The sequence below is a fragment of the Heliangelus exortis genome, chromosome 17 (genome assembly GCF_036169615.1).
Source record: "Heliangelus exortis chromosome 17, bHelExo1.hap1, whole genome shotgun sequence".
NCBI lineage: Eukaryota > Metazoa > Chordata > Aves > Apodiformes > Trochilidae > Heliangelus > Heliangelus exortis.
In genome coordinates, this window is record NC_092438.1 from 1,485,853 (window position 1) to 1,503,625 (window position 17,773).

Sequence of the window (17,773 nt, forward strand, 5' to 3'; positions counted from 1 at the left end):
GAAATCCACACCCTGGAATGTTATTTGTAAAGCTCAGGTGCCCTTCCAAAGGTGTGAGGTGGCAGTGAGGGCTGCTCAGCTCTGCCTGGCCACAGCCTTGAGGTGTGGGCTGGTCTGGAGCTGGGAGCTGATGTCCCACAGTGGCAGTGTGCTGGGACATGACAGTGGCCTCAGTTGGTTCATTGATGGGAAGAGGCTGAGTGGGGAGAGGGCTTGGATGACAAAAAAACTCCAGGATGAGCCACACTCTTCCCTGGGCCCTGTTTGATAGGAAAATGCCTAAACTCTGTATTTTTCTCTTGGTAGATTCCACGTGCAGCAATGCTGCTGAGCCTTCCCTTGGCTCTGCTCAGCTGGTGACATCTGCCTGGTGACATCTCAGAAACACAAAGCTCCTGGGGGCTGCTCAGGAAAAGCAGGACCTGGTGAGCTGGGAGCCACAGCACAGGGATGCTGCTCAGGTTGTGGCTGTAACCTCAGGGCTGAGCTCTCTTGTCCCCTGGCTCTGGAGGCAGGGAGGGATGGAGGTGACACAGCTGTGTCTGGGGCAGGCAGGAGGTGACACACAGCCAGGTCTGGATGCAGGTGACACAAGGCCATGTCTGAATGCAGGGGGGACAGGAGGTGACACAAGGCCATGTCTGGATGCAGGAGGGACAGGAGGTGACACAAAGCCATGTCTGGATGCAGGTGACACAAGGCCATGTCTGGATGGAGGGGGGAATGCAGGTGCCACAAAGCCATGTCTGGATGCAGGGGGGACAGGAGGTGACACAAAGCCATGTCTGGATGCAGGTGACACAAGGCCATGTCTGGATGGAGGTGACACAAAGCCATGTCTGGATGCAGGTGACACAAAGCCATGTCTGGATGCAGGGGGGACAGGAGGTGACATAAAGCCATGTCTGGATGCAGGTGACATAAAGCCATGTCTGGATGCAGGAGGGACAGGAGGTGACACAAAGCCATGTCTGGATGCAGGGAGGGATGGAGGGGCAGCACTCCACAGGACAAACCTTTGGCTCCATCCCAGGGAGCACGAAGCTGAGGCTGAAATGTAGAACTGAGGGATGGGGAGGGCAGGCTGCCACGTTGCTCTGTTCATTGTGTCCCTTCCTGAGAGTCACCCGGGGCAGACAAAGTGCCCGTTGTCCCCCCCTGCCCCAGCCAGGGCAGCAGGAACAGGGCGGATTTCCCCGCTGACAGCAGCGCTCAGCCCCCGCTCCCCCCGCCCCTCACCTCTCCCAGCTCTAAGGTTTCACCTCCCCGGGCTGGGAGCTGAGGAGGTGCTGGCTGGGAAGCCCTCTGCTCCCCCGGGATGACCTTTCCCAGGTGCGGGGTTTGGTTTTCCCGGCGTGGCTGGAGCCGGGGGTGATGCAGAGCCCCGGGAGGCAGAGCTGCAGCACCCGGGTCCTGCTCTGAGGCTGAGGATGGAGGGCGGGAACAGCTCCAACCATGCTGGCACCACGGTGAGTGCTGTCCCCGTGTCCCCTGGCACGGGGGGCTCCCTGCCCGCTGCTCCCCTGAGTCCTCTTGAGGGGAGTGAGCTCCTCCTGTCCCGGGGCTCCTGGGGAGGCTGGGGATGAACCAGTGATCCCAGTGAGCCTGGGGATGAAACCAGTGATCCCAGTGAGGTTGGGGATTAACCGGTGATCCCAGTGAGACTGGGGATGAACCAGTGATCCCAGTGAGATTGGGAATGGACCAGTGATCCCAGTGAGATTGGGGATGAACCAGTGATCCCAGTGAGACTGGAGATGAACCAGTGATCCCAGTGAAGCTGGGGATGGACCAGTGATCCCAGTGAGATTGGGGAGGAACCAGTGATCCCAGTGAGGCTGGGGATGAACCAGTGATCCCAGTGAGGTTGGGGATGAACCAGTGATCCCAGTGAGCCTGGGGATGGACCAGTGATCCTGGGGAGGTTGGGGATGAACCAGTGATCCCAGTGAGCCTGGGGATGGACCAGTGATCCCAGTGAGGTTGGGGATGAACCAGTGATCCCAGTGAAGCTGGGGATGGACCAGTGATCCCAGTGAGACTGGGGATGAACCAGTGATCCCAGTGAGGCTGGGGATGGACCAGTGATTCCAGTGAGCCTGGGGATGAACCAGTGATCCCAGTGAGGTTGGGGATGAACCAGTGATCCCAGTGAGATTGGGGATGGACCAGTGATCCCAGAGAGATTGGGGATGAACCAGTGATCCCAGTGAGGCTGGGGATGGACCAGTGATCCCAGTGAGGCTGGGGATGAACCAGTGATCCCAGAGAGGCTGGGGATGAACCAGTGATCCCAGTGAGATTGGGGATGAACCAGTGATCCTGGGGAGGTTGGGGATGAACCAGTGATCCCAGTGAGATTGGGGATGAACCAGTGATCCTGGGGAGGTTGGGGATGAACCAGTGATCCCAGTGAGGCTGGGGATGAACCAGTGATCCCAGTGAGCCTGGGGATGGACCAGTGATCCCAGTGAGATTGGGGATGAACCAGTGATCCTTGAGAGATTGGGGATGAACCAGTGATCCCAGTGAGGCTGGGGATGAACCAGTGATCCTCAGGAGGTTGGGGATGAGCACTCTGCAGCTCAGCTCACTCTCCACTTGGATTCTTTTTAATTATTATTAAGTGCCTGGACTTACACAGCATAAACTGATGTTGTGAGAGGACAGAGTGACCAAGTGGGGGATGCCCCAGAGCTCCAGCCCCTGCTCCAGGCTGTGTGCTGGGCTGAGCTGTGACCTCCAGGACCTGCTGTGTTTCTTTGTTTGCCTCCGAGGAAGTTTGGTTACCTACCAAAAACCTTCCTGTCCTGCAGGGCTGGGGCTCTGCTGTGTTTGAATTGATCAGATTTCAGCTTTGTGTGGTTTTAACTTGATTAAGACTTGCTGCTTTTCTGCTGGGAGGTATCTGGGGGTTATGTATTACTGGAAAAGATCAGTAGCTGGCCCAGGGGTGTGAAGAGCCCCTTCCTTGTGCATCTGCAGCAAAGCCAACCACGGGCATTGATTGGATTTCTCCTGGGAAGACTGAGAAACAGATCCCTTTTTTAAGTGTTGTTGAACCTCTCTTATGGAGAGCACACTCTTTCTGCCTTGTAAAAAATGATTTTCCGTGTTATTAAGTTAAATTTGTTTCAATATATGAATTAAAGTGAATTTTAATCGAGCCACTTAGAAATGCCACATGGCTGCCAAGCTCTTTTGCTTCAAGTATCAGCTCTGTCTGCATGGAGAACAACTCGTCAAGAAAATAAAATCCTAAATACCTGGAGGGGCAAGGGAGAAGGATCATGCTACACAGGGCCTGTTTCCAGTGCTGATGGTTCTCCTGGGGATTTCTATAAACCAAAATAATTGAATCTGCTGCTAAAGCACAGCAGCAGCCCCAGGTAGTGGAAACTTTCCTGCTCCAGGCTCTGCTCAGTGGGTTTGTGTGTCCTTCCCCAGGCACAGGAGAGAAGAGGTGCTCAGCAGCAGGTTGGATCTGAACCTCCAGCACTGGGGGATGACAGTGACTGTGGGGCTCTGGGGTGCTCTGGCCACTGCTGCTGGCACAGACCTTTGTGTCATGAGTGGAAAGGGTGGTTTGTGGTGAAGAAGAATCAGGAGAAGGCTTGATTTTTAACTCCTGCTCTTTCCTTGGCTCCAGGACAGGAGAGCTGCAGCACACCTCCCAGCTCCATCCAGGACCTTCTGGATCACCCTGTCCATTGCCTTCTTCTTTGCAGTTGTTGGCATCAGCATCGTGGGGGTTCTCAGCTTCTCCCCCAGCTCTGCCCAGGTACAGGATCCCAGTGCAGGCAGGGATCATCCTGGGGGATGAAGGAGGAGACCAGGGCTGGGTTGGGCTGATCCCCCCGTGGCTTGCAGCCTGCAGGGAAGGTGCTGGCAGCACAGGCTGCTCAGCCCTGCCAGACACCTGCCAGAAACCATGGCTTAAACCAGAGGGATCTGAGTGCATCACCTGCAGCCCCCTCCCCACGCTGCTGCTGTGCTCAGTGGGCAAAGTTCCAGCGTGTGGCTGTGGGGTCTGGGCGAGGGGCAGTGTGTGTGTGCCTGCTGCTCCCTGCTGGGAAATCATCCAGGAGGACAAGCAGGAGGGGGATGCTGGCACTGAGGGCTGGTGCTGCCTTCCCCCCCTCTCTCCGTGCACCAGGCTGGGTCCCAGCTGATCCGGATCACCCCCCAGGGCCAGCAGGACCTGCTGAGGAACCAGACAGCCTTGGTGGATAAATCCAGGAGCACTGTGACCTACTACATCACCTCAGAGAGCAACCACAGTGCTGTGGTGCTGTATGACAGCAGGAACGTGAGTGCTGGGACCATCCCCCCCCTCTGCCCCTCCAGCCTGGGAACAAGCAGAGGAGCCCAGGATGCTGGGGGAAGAGCTGCTGGGGTGGGAGATGGAGGTGTAGGCCAGGAAAAACATCAACCAGCTACTCTTGGGTGCTTTTCTCTGCACCTTCAGTTAGGAAAGCCAAAGCAGGGCACCAAGGGGGGGGGGGGGTGGGGGTGTCATTTTTGGGGTTCCCCTGCCTGCTGCAATGGGCCATGATCTCCCTCCCTCCCTCCCTCCCTCCCTTCCTCCCTCCCTCCCTCCCTCCCTCCCTCCCTCCCTCCCTCCCTCCCAGGGCTATGTCTGCTACAAGCCAGTGGAGCAGCACACGTGCTACCTGAGGAGGATGGATTCCTGGGACCTCCAGACCCTCCAGACATCTCTCAACACATCTGAGCAGACAGTGAGCAGCTGCTGTGGCCATTCCCTGGGGTGGCTGAGCAGAGGGGGGGTGAGGAGTTTGGCTTTGGACTGGGTCCCAGCCAGCTGAGCACTTGTCCCTGCTTGGGTTTGTGTTTGCAGCAGGGACCCTGCACACCCAGATCCCAAATCCCAGCACTCATCCCGGTGCCATTCCCTGCTGGATTGGGGGTTTGTTTGGTGCTTTGCTGGGTCTGTGGTGCTGGGCTCAGTGTGAGGGCTCAGGGCAGCAGCTCCTGGTTTTATGACACCTTTGGGTGGTTTATGTCCTGTGGGAAAGCAGAGGGGCAGGGCTGGGGCAGGGAGGGGGATGTGTCCCCCCAAGGTGAGCAGCAGGGCTCTCACAGCACCCACTCCCACTGTGTTCTGTTACCTGCTTAAAAATCTGGGTGAAAAAAAAAACAACAAAAAAAAACAATGACAAAATGGGTTTGTTAGCAGCTCAGAGGGGAAAGAGCTGTACAGAGCCCCTCTGGGCACAATGGGAATGGATGCAGGGGTAGGGGCCAGGTTCTGTTCCAAGGAGCCAGAGCCCCATGGTTTTGTGTCCCTGCTCTCCATTTTTCCAAGGGGCTCCTGGGGGTTCCTTGTCCCTCATCTGAGGTTCCCACCCTGCCAGGAGAGCACCAGCACGCCTGAGAGGGGGGGAACTCTGGGGGTCCTGGTGGGGGTGCTGGGGACCTGGCCCTGAGGAGCTCAAAGTGCTTCAGGAGGGGTTGGTCCATGGGGATGTTTGTTCCAGGCTGCTCAGCTGCTTCGTCAGAACAACCAGACCAAGTACTACCAGGAGTTCCTGGGCATTGTGGCAGGGGAAGAGGTGGACCCCAAAAGCCTGGGGGAGGCTGTCCAGACCCTGTGTGAGCAGACATCCATCTTCTGGGTCAGGAGAGGGGAGGGTAAGTTGGAGGTGGTGTTTGTAGCAGTTCTGAGAGGAGCAGGCTCTGCTGCACAAAGCTGCTGCCTGTCCCAGACAGGCTGCCAAGGCTCAGGACAGGGACAAGTCACCTCTAGTCCAGAATCAAACCATTGTTCAGAGATTGCCAAGCTCGGGCTTGTTCCCCCAACCTCTGGGAAGCCACGGAGCCAGCAGGGAAAGGCTCTGAGCCCCCTTGCCCAGGCAGTGCAGCCTCCTCCCCAGGCACAACTCCCTGTGCTGTGTCCCCTGGCTGCTGCTGGCCACTCGCAGCTCCCCCAGCTCATGGTCTGCTCTGTCCTACTCCAGGTTTCATGAGGTCACTTCCCACTTGTTTGGCTCCCCAGGGATTTGTCTCCAAGTGTTCCTCTCACCCTGCTTCTGTCCTTGCTCCCTTGCAGGTCCGGGGAGGCAGCGCCTGATCTACCTGTGCATTGACATCTGCTTCCCAAGCAACATTTGTGTCTCCATCTGCTTTTATTACCTCCCCGAGTAAGCCCTCTGCCTGCAGATACCCTCTCACTGCTCTACATACTTGAACTGGATTCCTGAAAAGCCTCTGATCCCATCAGCAAGGAAGGTAACATCCACACCATCCCCCACAAGCTTCCTGCTGATTTCATGTTGCAGTTCAGGAGAGTTTAGAAAAATAAGAGGACTCTGCTCATACAGACATTTTATTTGCAGCTCCAGGGCTGCATCTTGTTTGTAGGTATTAGGACATCCAGGCCTAGAGGAATCACATGGATAGCTGGTGTTTTATGGCTCCGTGCCCTGCTCAATACCAGGGTACTAAATCTGTCAGGGGTGGGTGGCTTTACGCGTCCAGCTCTCCGAGTAAGTCTGTGAAACACGTTTTGAATAAAGGGATTGCAAACCAAGAAAACAGCTGCTGCCTCTCCACTCTTTGCTCAGCCTCTTCCATCACCCAGGGTGGCTGATTTTTTATTTTGTTTGCACTTTGGGGCACAGGAACATCACCAAGCTGTCAGGAGCCAGGCCAGAGGGATTCATTCCTCCAGCTGAGCCATCCCCAGCTCCCCTCAGCAGGACCGTGCTTCCCCCTCCCATTCCCTTTTGTCCTGGGGGTCTCCCTTGGATTCCACACACATTTCAGTGTCACTCTGCTGGGGGTGAAGCCCGGTTTCACCCCAGGCAGCTGCAGCTGCTTCTGCCAGAGCCCCAGCTCCCTCCCTCCCCAGAGGGGATGGTTACAGGTGCCTGTCTCTGGCTCCAGAGGGGGTGCTGGCCACTGTCAGACAAGGGCAGACAAGCAGAGCTCCTGTCCTTCCCACACGTGCCATCTATCCCAGCACACTGTCATTGAAGGCAAGGCAGACAACAGCTTTCTGGTGGCCACTGTACTCCCTCTTGATCTCTCCTGTCTCCACACACCAAAGCCGGGCCAGGTTATCGGAGGAGGCTGGAACACACAGTTACAGGTAGGATGCACTGCATTAACCTTTACACTTTATAGATTTCAATTGTTCTAAAAAAACCAAAAAGACTTTCCTCTTGCTGCCTTCAGCACCATGATTTGGGCTGTTGGTGATAGGTGAGGGCAGAGCAGAAAGCTCGGGGCGTTTCTGCATTACCTGAGGTTTTAATTATGTTGCAGAGAGGTAACGTGGACATGACACCCCCTGTGTTTTGGAGGCACTAAGAGCCTGCAAGCAGCATTGCTCCTGGGCCAAATAAGCTGCAGACATGAAGCTGATCTCTCCAGTTTGAAGAGATGCTGCTGTGCAGCACAGGGAAAGCCCTGAAGGGCGTGAGCAGGCTGTGCTGCGGGACTGAGGCTTTGTGCTCCCTCCTTGCATGCTGCTGCAGGAAGCTTTGGCAGCATCCCAAGCAGAGGAACTGCTGATTCCTGCACTAGTGCAGGGCCCTGGAGCAGCCCAAGCTGTGGGCTGAAGGCACAGCAGCACCTCACCTGTGACAATGTACTGGGAGTCCCCGGAGAAGGCGCAGTCCCACATCCAGCCCCGAGACGTTTCCCCTGGGTTATTGCTCTTGATGCTCAACTCTGTCATCAGAGAGAAGTTTGAAGTCCTCCAGATCTTGCACGTTTGGTCTGCAGAACACGTAGCCAAGAGCCTGCAAGGAAGAGACACACGAGGGCAACCTCCTGAGTCAGGCTGTGTGCCCAAGGGCCTGGAACAGGCACCAGCTGGAGACCTGTGTTCAACACAGCCTGCATCACCTCAGCTTCCAGCCAAACCAACTCAGGCAAGGACTACACCAAGTTCACCACTTTGCTCCCAGAGATCAGCAGCTCCATCCTCAACAGCTCGTGGCTGCAAAGCTTGCTGAGACCACAGAGCACCAGGCTGGGATGCCCCTGCCAGCACCCTGCTCCCAGTGCCTCCTGTGCCCCTGCTCCCTGGGGGACCTGCAGGGCAGTGTGGAGCCAGCACCAGCCAACAGCTGGAGGGCACAGCTGGCCTCTGCTTCCCTGGGAAGGAGCCCCTGTTGCCAGGACAGGCAGGTGAGGGGCTGGCAGGCACTCACGTGGAGTCAGGGCTGAACTTGCACTGGAGGGCGTAGCGGTTGTGTGCTGGGATTTTGGTCTTGGGGATCAGCTGGGTCACCTCCTCTCCAATACCACCCGTCAGGTTCCACACGTAGCAATTTCCCTGTGAGGAGATGAGGGGGATCTGTGCCCAGGCTGGTGGGTCACCCCTCAAGAGCAGCCCAGACTTTCCACGTCTGCCCAGGGCACAGCAACGCTGCGGGCAGAGCTGGGACCCTCTGCCCACGGGAGGCACCATGAATCCCCCCCAGGAGCTCACCGAGCTGTTGACAGCTGCCATGTAACTGGCATCGGGGTCAATGTGAACTGAATTCACTGAAACTTCAGGCTCTGGAATCAGCTGCTCGTTGTGGTCAGTCTTCAGGTCCCAGATGTGGATGGCACCGCTCTGATCACCCACGATCAGCTCTGCCTGCAGGGGAGCAGCAGCCTCATCACTCTGAGCAGAGCCCCAGGAGCCTCCAGGCAACGCTCTGCCCGGGCCTGGGCAGCACCACACGGAGCCTGGCTCTGGTTTTAAGCATCAGGATCCTGTTCTGTCTTAATTATTCCACAGCACTTTCAGCACTGCTGCCTGCCCCTGCACACCGAGAGCAAGCAGGGTGCAACTCTGCTGTTGCACTTTGCAAAAAAAAAAAAAAAAAAAAAAAAAGGTTGTTTACCTTTGCTAATTTTATCAACCCCAGAGCAGAGAGCAGCTGCCCCATTTCCAGCCCCATTGCACAGCCACAGCTCCCAGTAACAGCCAGGGAAGCCAAGTGGTTTTCAGCATGTCTGAGGAGTGGGCACTAAGATCTAAGTTGGCCAGGGAACAACTGAAGCACTCAGGAGTGCACAGATACCTGACAAACACAACCCTAAAAGGGTTTTTCTCTCTCCCCTTCTCGGGGGAAGGACAAGAGCCAGCTGAAGGGCAGGAGCCCTGGCTCCAATCCCATGTTCAGAGCAGAAGACAATGCTGGCAGCTCTCCACTAAAACCAGGGCTTTTAACAACAGTCCTGTACTGTCCATAATTTTAGCAGAATCCCTAGAGGAGATCAGGTCATCAGGCACAGCTGGCTCTGAGCCTGTGAGCAACAGCTTCTTTCTGAGGCAGACAATCAGCACTCAATATATTTAGCTGAGTGCACAGCACTGGAGCATCTCCTGGACGCCTCAGCCCCTCCTGAGCAGCTCTAAGTGCAGTCACTGAAGCTGTCGTGGCTTTGCCAAGCCCTGGGAATTCTCTCTGGGATAACAAGATGAGCGTGGCTACAGCCAGGGGACTGCAGAGTGATGGAGCCTTCTGAATCAACACTGCCACCCTTGGAATCCTTGCCTGGGTCCTGCTCACACACCAGCCCAGCAGCATCCTGGTTAGGGATCATTTCATGTGCAAGATGTAGGTACAACAGAAATATTCAAATCCAATGCATTTTCACAGCACCAGCAGCATTCATGTCAGGTCTGGACCAAATAATTTGATCTCAAATCTGGTCCAAAAATCAGGATTTGCAACGTGAAACCCTTGCAGAATCAAATGCAGAGAAACATTTCTATTACTCAGCTTTTTATCAAGGCTTCTGCTGCTGTCTCTGCAACCTGCATCTGTCTCTGGACTCAGACCCTGCAGCACTCTGAATACCAAATGGACCTGATGGGTTATTCACACTGCAATGATAGTATTGATTTGCCCCACCCTCCACCTCAATGCATCTTTTAGCTCCTTTCCCCAGCCCCTGCCTCTCTTTATCAACAGCTTCTGAACCAGCTGGGGACCCTCCAGCAAATCTGACCAAGCTCCTCAAGGTAAGGAGAGCCCGTGGCCCCCAAGATCCTTTTTCTTGGCAGTGCTGCCACCCTGGAGCTTCCCAGCCCACCCTGTGCCCCCAGTCCCACTCCCATCACACCCCTTTATTGATGTTCTTGGGCATCAGTGACCCCGAAGGAGTCACTCCCCCACGAGTGGCCCCATGCAGCCTGGGGGGCAGGGAGCTGCCTGCTGCTTCTCCAGCAATGCCACCGAGAGCTGGTGGGTCTGTGCCACCAGGAAAACCACCAGTGGAAAGCTGCTCAGCCCCTCAGGCTGACCCAGAGGAGACACAGCTGGGAAATGGTGGTGGGGCTGGTGCTCACCTGGTTGGGGTGCAGGCAGACACAGTTAATAGGAGCATTCACCTGGAAGATCCTCTGACACTGGAGATTCCGAGACCTGCAACCAAGTGGGGAGGAGGAGGAGGAGGGAGCAGAGGTTTCAGAGTTGTCTGATCTGCTCCACCACCCCGGGGGGCTGCTGGGTGAGGGGAGGTAGGGGGAGCACAACCTCTGCCCACCTCAGGTCCCAGATCCTGGCCATGCAGTCCTCCCCACCCGTGTACATCCACCGCCCGTCCTCGTGGAAGCCCACGGAGGTGATGTTCTTGCTGACACCGTCGTAGTTGATGACAGGGTTGGGGTTGTTGGAGTTGAGGTCGTACATACGGATGTGCTGGTACCCTGCGGACACCACCGGGCAGGGGGTCACCCGGGGACCCCCTCCTGGGGCCGATGCCCAGGGCTGGGGGGAGGGGGCGGGTCCGGGGGGGACTCACCTGCAGCAGCGATCATGCTGCGGTCCGGGGTGATCTCCAGGGCGTTCACCTGCTGCCGGTGCCCGTTAAGGTCGGTAAGAACCAGCAGCAGATGGGACCTGAACGCTGACACCGGGATCTCCTCAATCTGGGATGCTACACACAGATAACGGGGCCCATGCGGGGGTGCGGGCGGTACCCCGGCCACGCCTGGCCTCCCCAGAACCCCTCCGGTGTCCCCAGACCCCTTCGGTGCCCCCAGACCCCTTCCAATGCCCCCAGACCCCTCCGGTGCCCCCAGCCCGCTCCGTCCCGGTGGTGAAGGATACCGAGTCCTGGTGCTGGACGGTGCGGGTGCAGATGCCGCTATGGGCCTGCCAGAACCGCACCGTGTGGTCATAGCCGGCCGTGGCCAGGATGACGGGGTCGCTGCCCACCGTGCCCTGTGCGGCGTTCATGGTTCCGCCGCCGGGACCCGCTCCGTCCTCGCCGACAACCGGACCCACGCTCCGTCCCGCTCGCACGCCCGGGGCCGGGCCGCTGCTCTCCTACCCGCACCGTGCGGTGGTTCCGCGGTGTGGGGGTCTCTCGGAACCCGTTCCACCCCCCACCCCCCCCCCACGCCCCGGTACCCCCCCGTACTCCCCGGTACCGGCCCCGCCCCAGCCGGGCCGGGCTGCTCAGTGCGCAGGCGCCGTGCGGAGGACGCATGCGCAGGAGCTGTGTGCTGGGCGAGACCATCTGCGGGGGGGGGGAACTGGGGAGGGGGAGATACCATGGTGGGGGGGGGCAACCCCTGGACAGAGGAGCCACCAGGGGGAGCAGCGCCGGGCAGGGGGTACCGGGGGTACCGGGGTACCGGGGTACCGGTACCGTACGCTGGGCACCGGGCACACATCGGGCATCAGGCAGCGGGAACAGATCGGGACCGCACACTGGGCACTGAGCACATCCCGGGCATCAGGCACCGGGAACACATCGGGGTTGCACACCGGGCACACTCGGAGCACCGGGCATCAGGCACCGAGCACAGCGCGTTGGGCACCGGGCACACACCGGGAACCAGACATTGGGCACAGGGCACAGAGCAGGCATCGGGCACGGGACACGAGGCACACACCGGGAACGGCAGGAACACCTCCATCCCCGCAGCCCTCCTTGTGCCGGTGCCGCCCCGCTGTGCCCGGCGGGTGGCGGGGACCGGAGCTCCCCTCCTCGCCCGGTCTCGGCCCGCACCGCCCCGCACCGCCGCACCGCTCGCCGCACCGGCGCCGCCCGGGCCCCTTTAAGAGCGGCGGTGGAGACGGAGGCTGCGGTCCGTGTCCGCGCCCGCTCCCGGCGGTGCCTGCGGCGGCCCCGCACCTGCCGGTAAGGGCCGAGGAAGCCGAGGGAGCCGGGGAAGCGGGGGATGCTCGGGGCCGCAGTGGGGTCGGGATACAGGGATTGTCCGCATCACCGGGGCCTCCGGGAGGACCGGGGCGGGGACGGATGTAGGGATGCCCGACGGGATGGCCAGGGCGGTGCAAGGATGCCCATTAGGATGCAGGGATGCCCGTTGGGATGCAGGGATGCTCGGTGGGATGCAGGGATGCTCGGTGGGATGCAGGGATGCTCAGTGGGATGCCCGGTGTGATGCAGGGATGGCGAGTGCCGCAGTGGGGACCAGTGCCACAGGGACCAGTGCCCAGCGGCGCCTGCGGGGTGCTGAGGAGACGCTCGAGGGGGTACCCGGGGCGTTGGCAGCAGCAGATGTCACGTTAATAACTCCCGAGGGTGTTGTGACGGGTTAGGGGGGCGGCATCCATCACCTGGGCCCTCGCTGGGGTCTCCCTCGGGCACAGGGGCCACCGGTGTGTGCCCGTCCCGCCTGCCCTCGTCTGAGCTGTGCCAGGGAGCCCGAAACCCTCGTTGTCTGTTTACAGAAGACAAGACGTATTGAAAACGCCAAATCTTGGCGGGCGGACAGCGTCTGTCGAAATATTTACCCCTGTTCCGATCAGGCGCTGCGTTCCCATGACAGCGCCATTAGCACTGTGCATATTTATGGCTTTCTGGGTGCTGGGGTCCCCATGCCCGGAGGCCGCTAACCCTCCTCCCCTTCTTCCCCCTGCAGAGGTGAGCCCTGGGCTGGCATCCGTCCCCAGCCTGGCACATCCCTGCTGGAGCTGCCAGAAGCATCCAGGGGTAGGCAGGGGATGGGCAAGGGCGGGGAGTGGGTGACACATTTGTCCCCGCAGCACAGGGAGCTGATTAGGGCCGTGTCGAGGAAAAGGACTAATTGAGAGCTGGGGGCTCAGCATGGATCTGCCCCGGTGCCACCGCTCCGGCAGCGAGGGCAAAATCCTCCCCATCAGCTGGGCTGCTCACGTGTCCCCAAAATCTGCTTTTCAGCTCCCAAATCCGGCAACGCTGAATTTAACCCGAATTTCTTCCGCGTTTGGGTGGTGACTCTCCGAAAAGGCGGAGGGGTGGGGGGTGGTGGCAGCTGCCAGGGGTGCTCCCCGGGGGTGCTGCTGTGCTGCTCCATCCCTGCCCTGCCGCACACCCGAGGGTCGGCGATAAAAGGGGGGAAAAAGGGCAGAAATTGTGGCAGCGCTTCTCGTGTGGGGCTTGCAGGGGTCTGGGGCTGCCCCCTGCCCGGTGTGCCTCGGGGGCCGGGGGAGAGGAGCTGCCCGCTGCGGGGTGGCTCTGGGCTCCTGGGGTGGGATCAGTTGTCACCACTGCTCTCTTGTCACCCGTGAGCAGTGCTGCGGGCGGGGAGGGTCCCCGAGGGGGCTGCAGGACGCGGGTGGTGCTTGGCTTTCTCCCCTCTCTGGTGTTTTCCCTGCGGGTCCTTCGGGGCGAGGGGAGGAGGGGCCGGGTTGCTGCCCCCTCCCCGGCGGTGCCCCCGGCGGTGCCGGTGCCGGTCCCTGTCCCCGGAGGGGTCCCGTGGTGGTCCCTGATCACGTCTCCTCTGTCCGCAGTGGTGTTGCCTCCCACTTCTGGCCAGCCGCCTTGCAGCGTGATGCCAGCCCACCCAGCCACCCCGTGACACGGCCCTCGCGTGGGAGGTGACACGGCAGCTCGAGGGGATCCCCTGGTGGGCACCTGCCCTGCAGCCACCGCCTGCTTTGCTCCTGCCCTTGCAGGCAAAGGTCCAGCCCCGAGCTGCACCCGTGGTAAGAGGGATACCGGGTGCCTTTGGGGGTGTCCCCGATGGGGACCAGGGTGGTGGGAGAGGTCTCCCCTGTGTCCCCTTCTTCTGGGTCTTGCGCTGCCCTGGTCAGAGGTGCAGGGCCTGGTACGTGGGGCTGTGTGGGGGATCCCTGAAGGTGGTGCCATGAGGCCGGACCCCCGTGTGTGCCCCGCAGACACATGGCACTCCAGAGGAGCCACAGGCTGAACCTGCTGCGCCTCGTCGTGCTGCTCCTTGTGGCTTTGGCCGGCATCAAGTTCCTCTTCCGTGACAGGTGAGGTGACAGCAGGACCCCAGGCAGGGGCTGGGGTCTGCAGGGAGCCCTTGAAACATGCCAGAATGGGGGCCTGGTGCTGGGGAGCATCTGGGACCCCCGTGGCATCCCCAGCTCTGCTCTGCTCTGCTCCCTGCAGCTTCACCCTGGAGCTGCACAAGCATGTCAGCAAGGACAGTGGGTTCTGGGGGGACACGGGTGACACCAGCCAGGACACCGGTCCCCAGAGCCAGTCTCTAGAGATATCCGTGGCAAAGATAACAGCCCCGAGGCAAGAACCTGGGCAGCAGGTCCCCAGGGACGTCAGTGCCACCAAGATGAGGCTGGTCCACCTGGACCTGAAGGGAGCTGCACCCAGGGTCTCCTACCTGGAGCAGGTGAGGACGCAAGGGATGTGCCAGGTGGACAGAGGCAGAGCAAGGCTCTACCTGCTGCCTGTCCCCACTGGGCCCCAGGGACCGTGCCATTGCCACCAGCTGACCCCACCCTGCCCACCCCACAGATTTTCCCCCTCCTGTCCCAGCTGGGAGCCAACGGCATCCTCATTGAGTACGAGGACATGTTCCCCTTCAAGGGGGAGCTGGAACTCCTCAGGTCCCCATACGCTTACAGGTGAGCTGGGGCTGGGGGCTGAACTGGGGGGGCTGCTGGTGGCAGGTCCTGGTGTGCCCGGGTGTGACCCGTGCCCATGATAACCGTGGTGGTAGTGCCAGGCTGTGCCTCCGGCAGGCACTCGCCCTGCCCCGCTGGGACAAGATTTGTGTCCCCATAGTAAAGTCCACATGGGCATGGGGCAGCCAGGGCCCCGTGGGCAGGGTGCTGAAGGAGGAGGGAGTGCCCCACGCTCTGCCCTGGCACCCCTGCTGAGCCTGTCCCTGCCCTCCCAGTGAGGAGGACATCGAGCGGATCCAGCAGCTGGCAGAGCTCCACAAGCTGGAGGTGATTCCCCTGGTGCAAACCTTTGGGCACGTGGAGGTAAGGTGTCCCAGTCCTGCCCTTCATCCCACAGCAGGGTGGGGTTCCAGCCCCCCTGATGGCTCTTCCCTTCCCATGCAGTTCATCCTGAAGCACGAGAAGTACCACCACCTGCGGGAGGTGGAGCGCTTCCCCAACAGCTTCAACCCCCACATCCCTGACACCCTGGCCCTGCTCAGGAGCATCTTGTCACAGGTGATGGAGAAGCACAGGCGCTCCAGCTGGATCCACATTGGTGCAGATGAGGTGGGCCATGGGCCCTGCAGAGACCCCCCCAGCCCTTGCCCCAGGCACCATGCTGAGTGCTGACCATCCCCCTTCTCCCCCACCCCAAATCCAGGTCTTCCATCTCGGGGAGGGGGTGGACTCCAAGAATTGGATGAGCCTCAACAAAGGTGACCCGGGGACCATCTACCTGAAGCACATCAAGGAGGTGCTGGGCTTCCTCACCACGCAGTACTGGGGGCTGCGGGTGCTGATGTGGGACGACATGCTGCGGAAAATCAGCGTGGGAGCCCTGCTGGGTGAGAGCATGGGGACAGCAGTGATGGCACCTGAGACAGTGCTCATCCCTGTGGGGACAGGCGTCTCGGGCGAGCATGAGGTGCCCCAAGCATCCTCCTGCTGCTGGCACTGGTGCTCATGTCCCCATCCCTGCTCCTCCCCCCCCAGAGTCTGGGATAGCAAAGCACGTCTCACCTGTGGTGTGGTTCTACGCGCCCGACTTCGAGGCCGAGCAGATTGGTAAGGCAGCGTGCCAGGCTGCTGGGGCTACCAGGGGGGGACACCCAGCCCCTCGGGGACGGTGGCACTGGCTGCTCACTCCTGTCCCGCTGCAGGGACGTTCCTCACCAAGTACGCAGAGAGCGGCTTCGGGGCGGTGTGGTTCGCCAGCGCCTTCAAGGGCACCACGGGACCGGCGCAGACCTGGCCCCCCCTCGGCTACCACCTGAAAAACCACCTGAGCTGGCTGAAGGTGATGGAGGCTCTGCCGCGGCTGGCCCCGCTGCGCCTCCAGGGCATCGTCCTCACCGGCTGGCAGAGGTGAGGGGCGGCGGGACCCCCCCGCCCTGCCCTGCGCCCACGCGGCTCCCCCGGCGGGACCCCCGTCCTGCCCTGGCCCCGCTCTGCAGGTACGATCACTACTCGGTGCTCTGCGAGCTGCTGCCCGTCGGTGTCCCCTCCCTGGCCCTCTGCCTGCAGACCCTGGTGAACGGTGAGCACCGGAGCAGCCGGCATGGACGGGATCGTCCCCGTCTCCCCCCCCCCGTGGGCAGCTATTGCCTGCCAGACCCCCACCCTGCAGGCAGGGACGGGTGCTGGGAGGGGGGTGGGAGGCTTCAGCTCCCCCAGGTTTTGGGGGCACGGTGAAGCCAAGGGTGAGTGCCTGATGGTGGGGTGGCCCGGGCCCCTCTGCCTCTTCCCTTGCTCTCCCCAGGGGGCTTCACGGAAGAGATGAAAAGGAAGGTCCTGGACACGCTGGGCTTCCAGAGCATGCAGCTGGAGCAGAGCACCTGGTGAGTGCACAGCCCAGCCATGGGGGTGGCAGCCAGGGCACTGCTGCCCCATCACCCCCAAAGGGACAGGCTGGAGGGGAGCCGGACCCTAATCCCCCAGTCCTGGGTCCCCCTGGAGTGAGGGTGGGTGCTTTCCATCCATGTATGGTGCTGGGCCTCACTGAGCCTGGAGTCATGGCGTGGCTTGTGCACCCCATGTGTTGGGTCCTTCCATGAGGAAGGCTCTCACCTTCCTCCCTTTCCCCAGCGAGGGCAGGGGAGTGTTCCCTGGTGCAGAGATCTACCACATGGTTGAGCAGGTTAATGGCCACCTGAAGGAGAGCATCCTCAAAGCCCTGGAAGAGGAGAGGTAATGGGTGGCAGGAGGAGTTAGGGTGGCTGGGTCTGGCTAAGGAGCACAAGGAGCCCTTTTTGCAGAGGAGGGGACCTGCCAGGCCTGCAGGTCCCCATCTCTGGGTGGTCCCCATGCCCCCCACTCCCCTCATGCCTCCCCAGTGCCATCAAGGGCTGGTTCAGCCCCTATCATCGGAAGCATCAGTTCGGCAACCCCCGAAACATGGAGAGTTTTGGCAGCAAGGTGCTGAAGTACGTGGGGCTGGGAGGGGTCCCGAGCTCGGGTCTGGGGTCCCTCACAGGAGGGAGCTGGATGCTCTGCTCTCCCCCAGGCTTCACGAGGACTGGGAGAACTTTGTCCATGACCTGCGCACCCACCTGGAGAGGATCTACTTCCCCGACACGGTGGAGGAGTGGATGGAGGAGAACGTCAACCCCTACCTGGACCAGCTGCGGGACCTGGTGCGGGACTACCGGGCCATCATCCGCCTCAACGCCAGGCCCAAGGCTACATAGGGGCCACAGACCCCCGAGATCCCACTCCCCCACGAGGGTGGGCTTCGAGTGCCACCATCCCCCATCTGTGCTGGTGACAGGGTCGCTGCCGGTGGTTTGCGCTGTACAGAGAGCTCCCGCGCCTCTCACTTCCACAATAAAGTATTTTCGTAGACACTGCTGGGTGCGGGAGGGAGGGGCACAGGCAGGGGGGAGCTGGGGCTGGGCCGGGGGGCTGGGGTCTGTCCTGCA

The 17,773-nt window shown here is 60.5% G+C and overlaps 3 protein-coding genes across 6 annotated transcripts; 2 read left to right on the top strand and 1 right to left on the bottom strand.

Annotated features, from left to right (window-relative positions):
* Positions 1-42: 42 nt before the first annotated feature.
* BRICD5 (BRICHOS domain containing 5) lies at positions 43-6,555 on the top strand. Of its 2 annotated transcripts, XR_011729336.1 has the most exons (8): positions 43-527; positions 586-1,469; positions 3,650-3,781; positions 4,157-4,309; positions 4,632-4,739; positions 5,499-5,652; positions 6,071-6,249; positions 6,357-6,555. XR_011729336.1 is itself a non-coding variant. In XM_071761473.1 (7 exons), the coding sequence occupies exons 2-7, from the start codon at positions 1,431-1,433 to the stop codon at positions 6,163-6,165; spliced, it is 681 nt and encodes a 226-aa protein (XP_071617574.1). In that variant the 5' UTR covers positions 43-527; positions 586-1,430; the 3' UTR covers positions 6,166-6,555. The 2 variants fall into 2 exon arrangements, 1 of the variants encoding a protein (XP_071617574.1); XM_071761473.1 differs by having other exon boundaries at positions 6,071-6,555.
* Positions 6,331-11,453, bottom strand: MLST8 (MTOR associated protein, LST8 homolog). 2 transcript variants are annotated; one of them, XM_071761467.1, is made up of 8 exons: positions 11,082-11,453; positions 10,774-10,825; positions 10,516-10,678; positions 10,319-10,394; positions 8,462-8,614; positions 8,181-8,305; positions 7,603-7,766; positions 6,331-7,092 (listed from the first exon to the last, which is right to left on the bottom strand). In XM_071761467.1, exons 1-8 carry the CDS (start codon positions 11,208-11,210, stop codon positions 6,974-6,976), a joined length of 981 nt encoding a protein of 326 aa, XP_071617568.1. In that variant the 5' UTR covers positions 11,211-11,453; the 3' UTR covers positions 6,331-6,973. The 2 variants fall into 2 exon arrangements, with proteins under 2 accessions (XP_071617568.1, XP_071617569.1); XM_071761468.1 differs by having other exon boundaries at positions 10,774-10,908; positions 11,082-11,220.
* A 116-nt stretch (positions 11,454-11,569) lies between these two features.
* On the top strand, positions 11,570-17,694 carry LOC139804321 (hexosaminidase D-like). 2 transcript variants are annotated; one of them, XM_071761461.1, is made up of 15 exons: positions 11,570-12,120; positions 13,716-13,910; positions 14,103-14,201; positions 14,341-14,578; positions 14,704-14,813; positions 15,089-15,176; positions 15,258-15,422; positions 15,517-15,700; positions 15,849-15,920; positions 16,016-16,220; positions 16,310-16,392; positions 16,615-16,693; positions 16,941-17,042; positions 17,189-17,278; positions 17,359-17,694. In XM_071761461.1, the coding sequence occupies exons 3-15, from the start codon at positions 14,107-14,109 to the stop codon at positions 17,540-17,542; spliced, it is 1,695 nt and encodes a 564-aa protein (XP_071617562.1). In that variant the 5' UTR covers positions 11,570-12,120; positions 13,716-13,910; positions 14,103-14,106; the 3' UTR covers positions 17,543-17,694. The 2 variants fall into 2 exon arrangements, with proteins under 2 accessions (XP_071617562.1, XP_071617563.1); XM_071761462.1 differs by lacking the exon at positions 11,570-12,120 and having other exon boundaries at positions 13,870-13,910; positions 17,189-17,270; positions 17,359-17,510.
* The last annotated feature ends 79 nt before the right edge of the window (positions 17,695-17,773 follow it).

What these genes read in the sequence shown, in the direction of transcription:
- BRICD5 (XM_071761473.1), top strand. Translation starts at nt 1,431, where the DNA reads ATGGAGGGCGGGAACAGCTCCAACCATGCTGGCACCACG. An exon ending in CCAACCATGCTGGCACCACG is followed by an intron (nt 1,470 to 3,649) that starts GTGAGTGCTGTC and finishes CCTTGGCTCCAG; the next exon opens with GACAGGAGAGCTGCAGCACA. An exon ending in TCTCCCCCAGCTCTGCCCAG is followed by an intron (nt 3,782 to 4,156) that starts GTACAGGATCCC and finishes TCCGTGCACCAG; the next exon opens with GCTGGGTCCCAGCTGATCCG.
- MLST8 (XM_071761467.1), bottom strand. Translation starts at nt 11,210, where the DNA reads ATGAACGCCGCACAGGGCACGGTGGGCAGCGACCCCGTCATCCTGGCC. An exon ending in TGGCAGCTGTCAACAGCTCG is followed by an intron (nt 8,306 to 8,461) that starts GTGAGCTCCTGG and finishes ATCTCCTCACAG; the next exon opens with GGAAATTGCTACGTGTGGAA. An exon ending in CTCCCAGTACATTGTCACAG is followed by an intron (nt 7,093 to 7,602) that starts GTGAGGTGCTGC and finishes TGTGTGTTCCAG; the next exon opens with CCTCCTCCGATAACCTGGCC.
- LOC139804321 (XM_071761461.1), top strand. Translation starts at nt 14,107, where the DNA reads ATGGCACTCCAGAGGAGCCACAGGCTGAACCTGCTGCGCCTCGTCGTG. An exon ending in CAGCGTGGGAGCCCTGCTGG is followed by an intron (nt 15,701 to 15,848) that starts GTGAGAGCATGG and finishes CTCCCCCCCCAG; the next exon opens with AGTCTGGGATAGCAAAGCAC. An exon ending in CTTCGAGGCCGAGCAGATTG is followed by an intron (nt 15,921 to 16,015) that starts GTAAGGCAGCGT and finishes GTCCCGCTGCAG; the next exon opens with GGACGTTCCTCACCAAGTAC.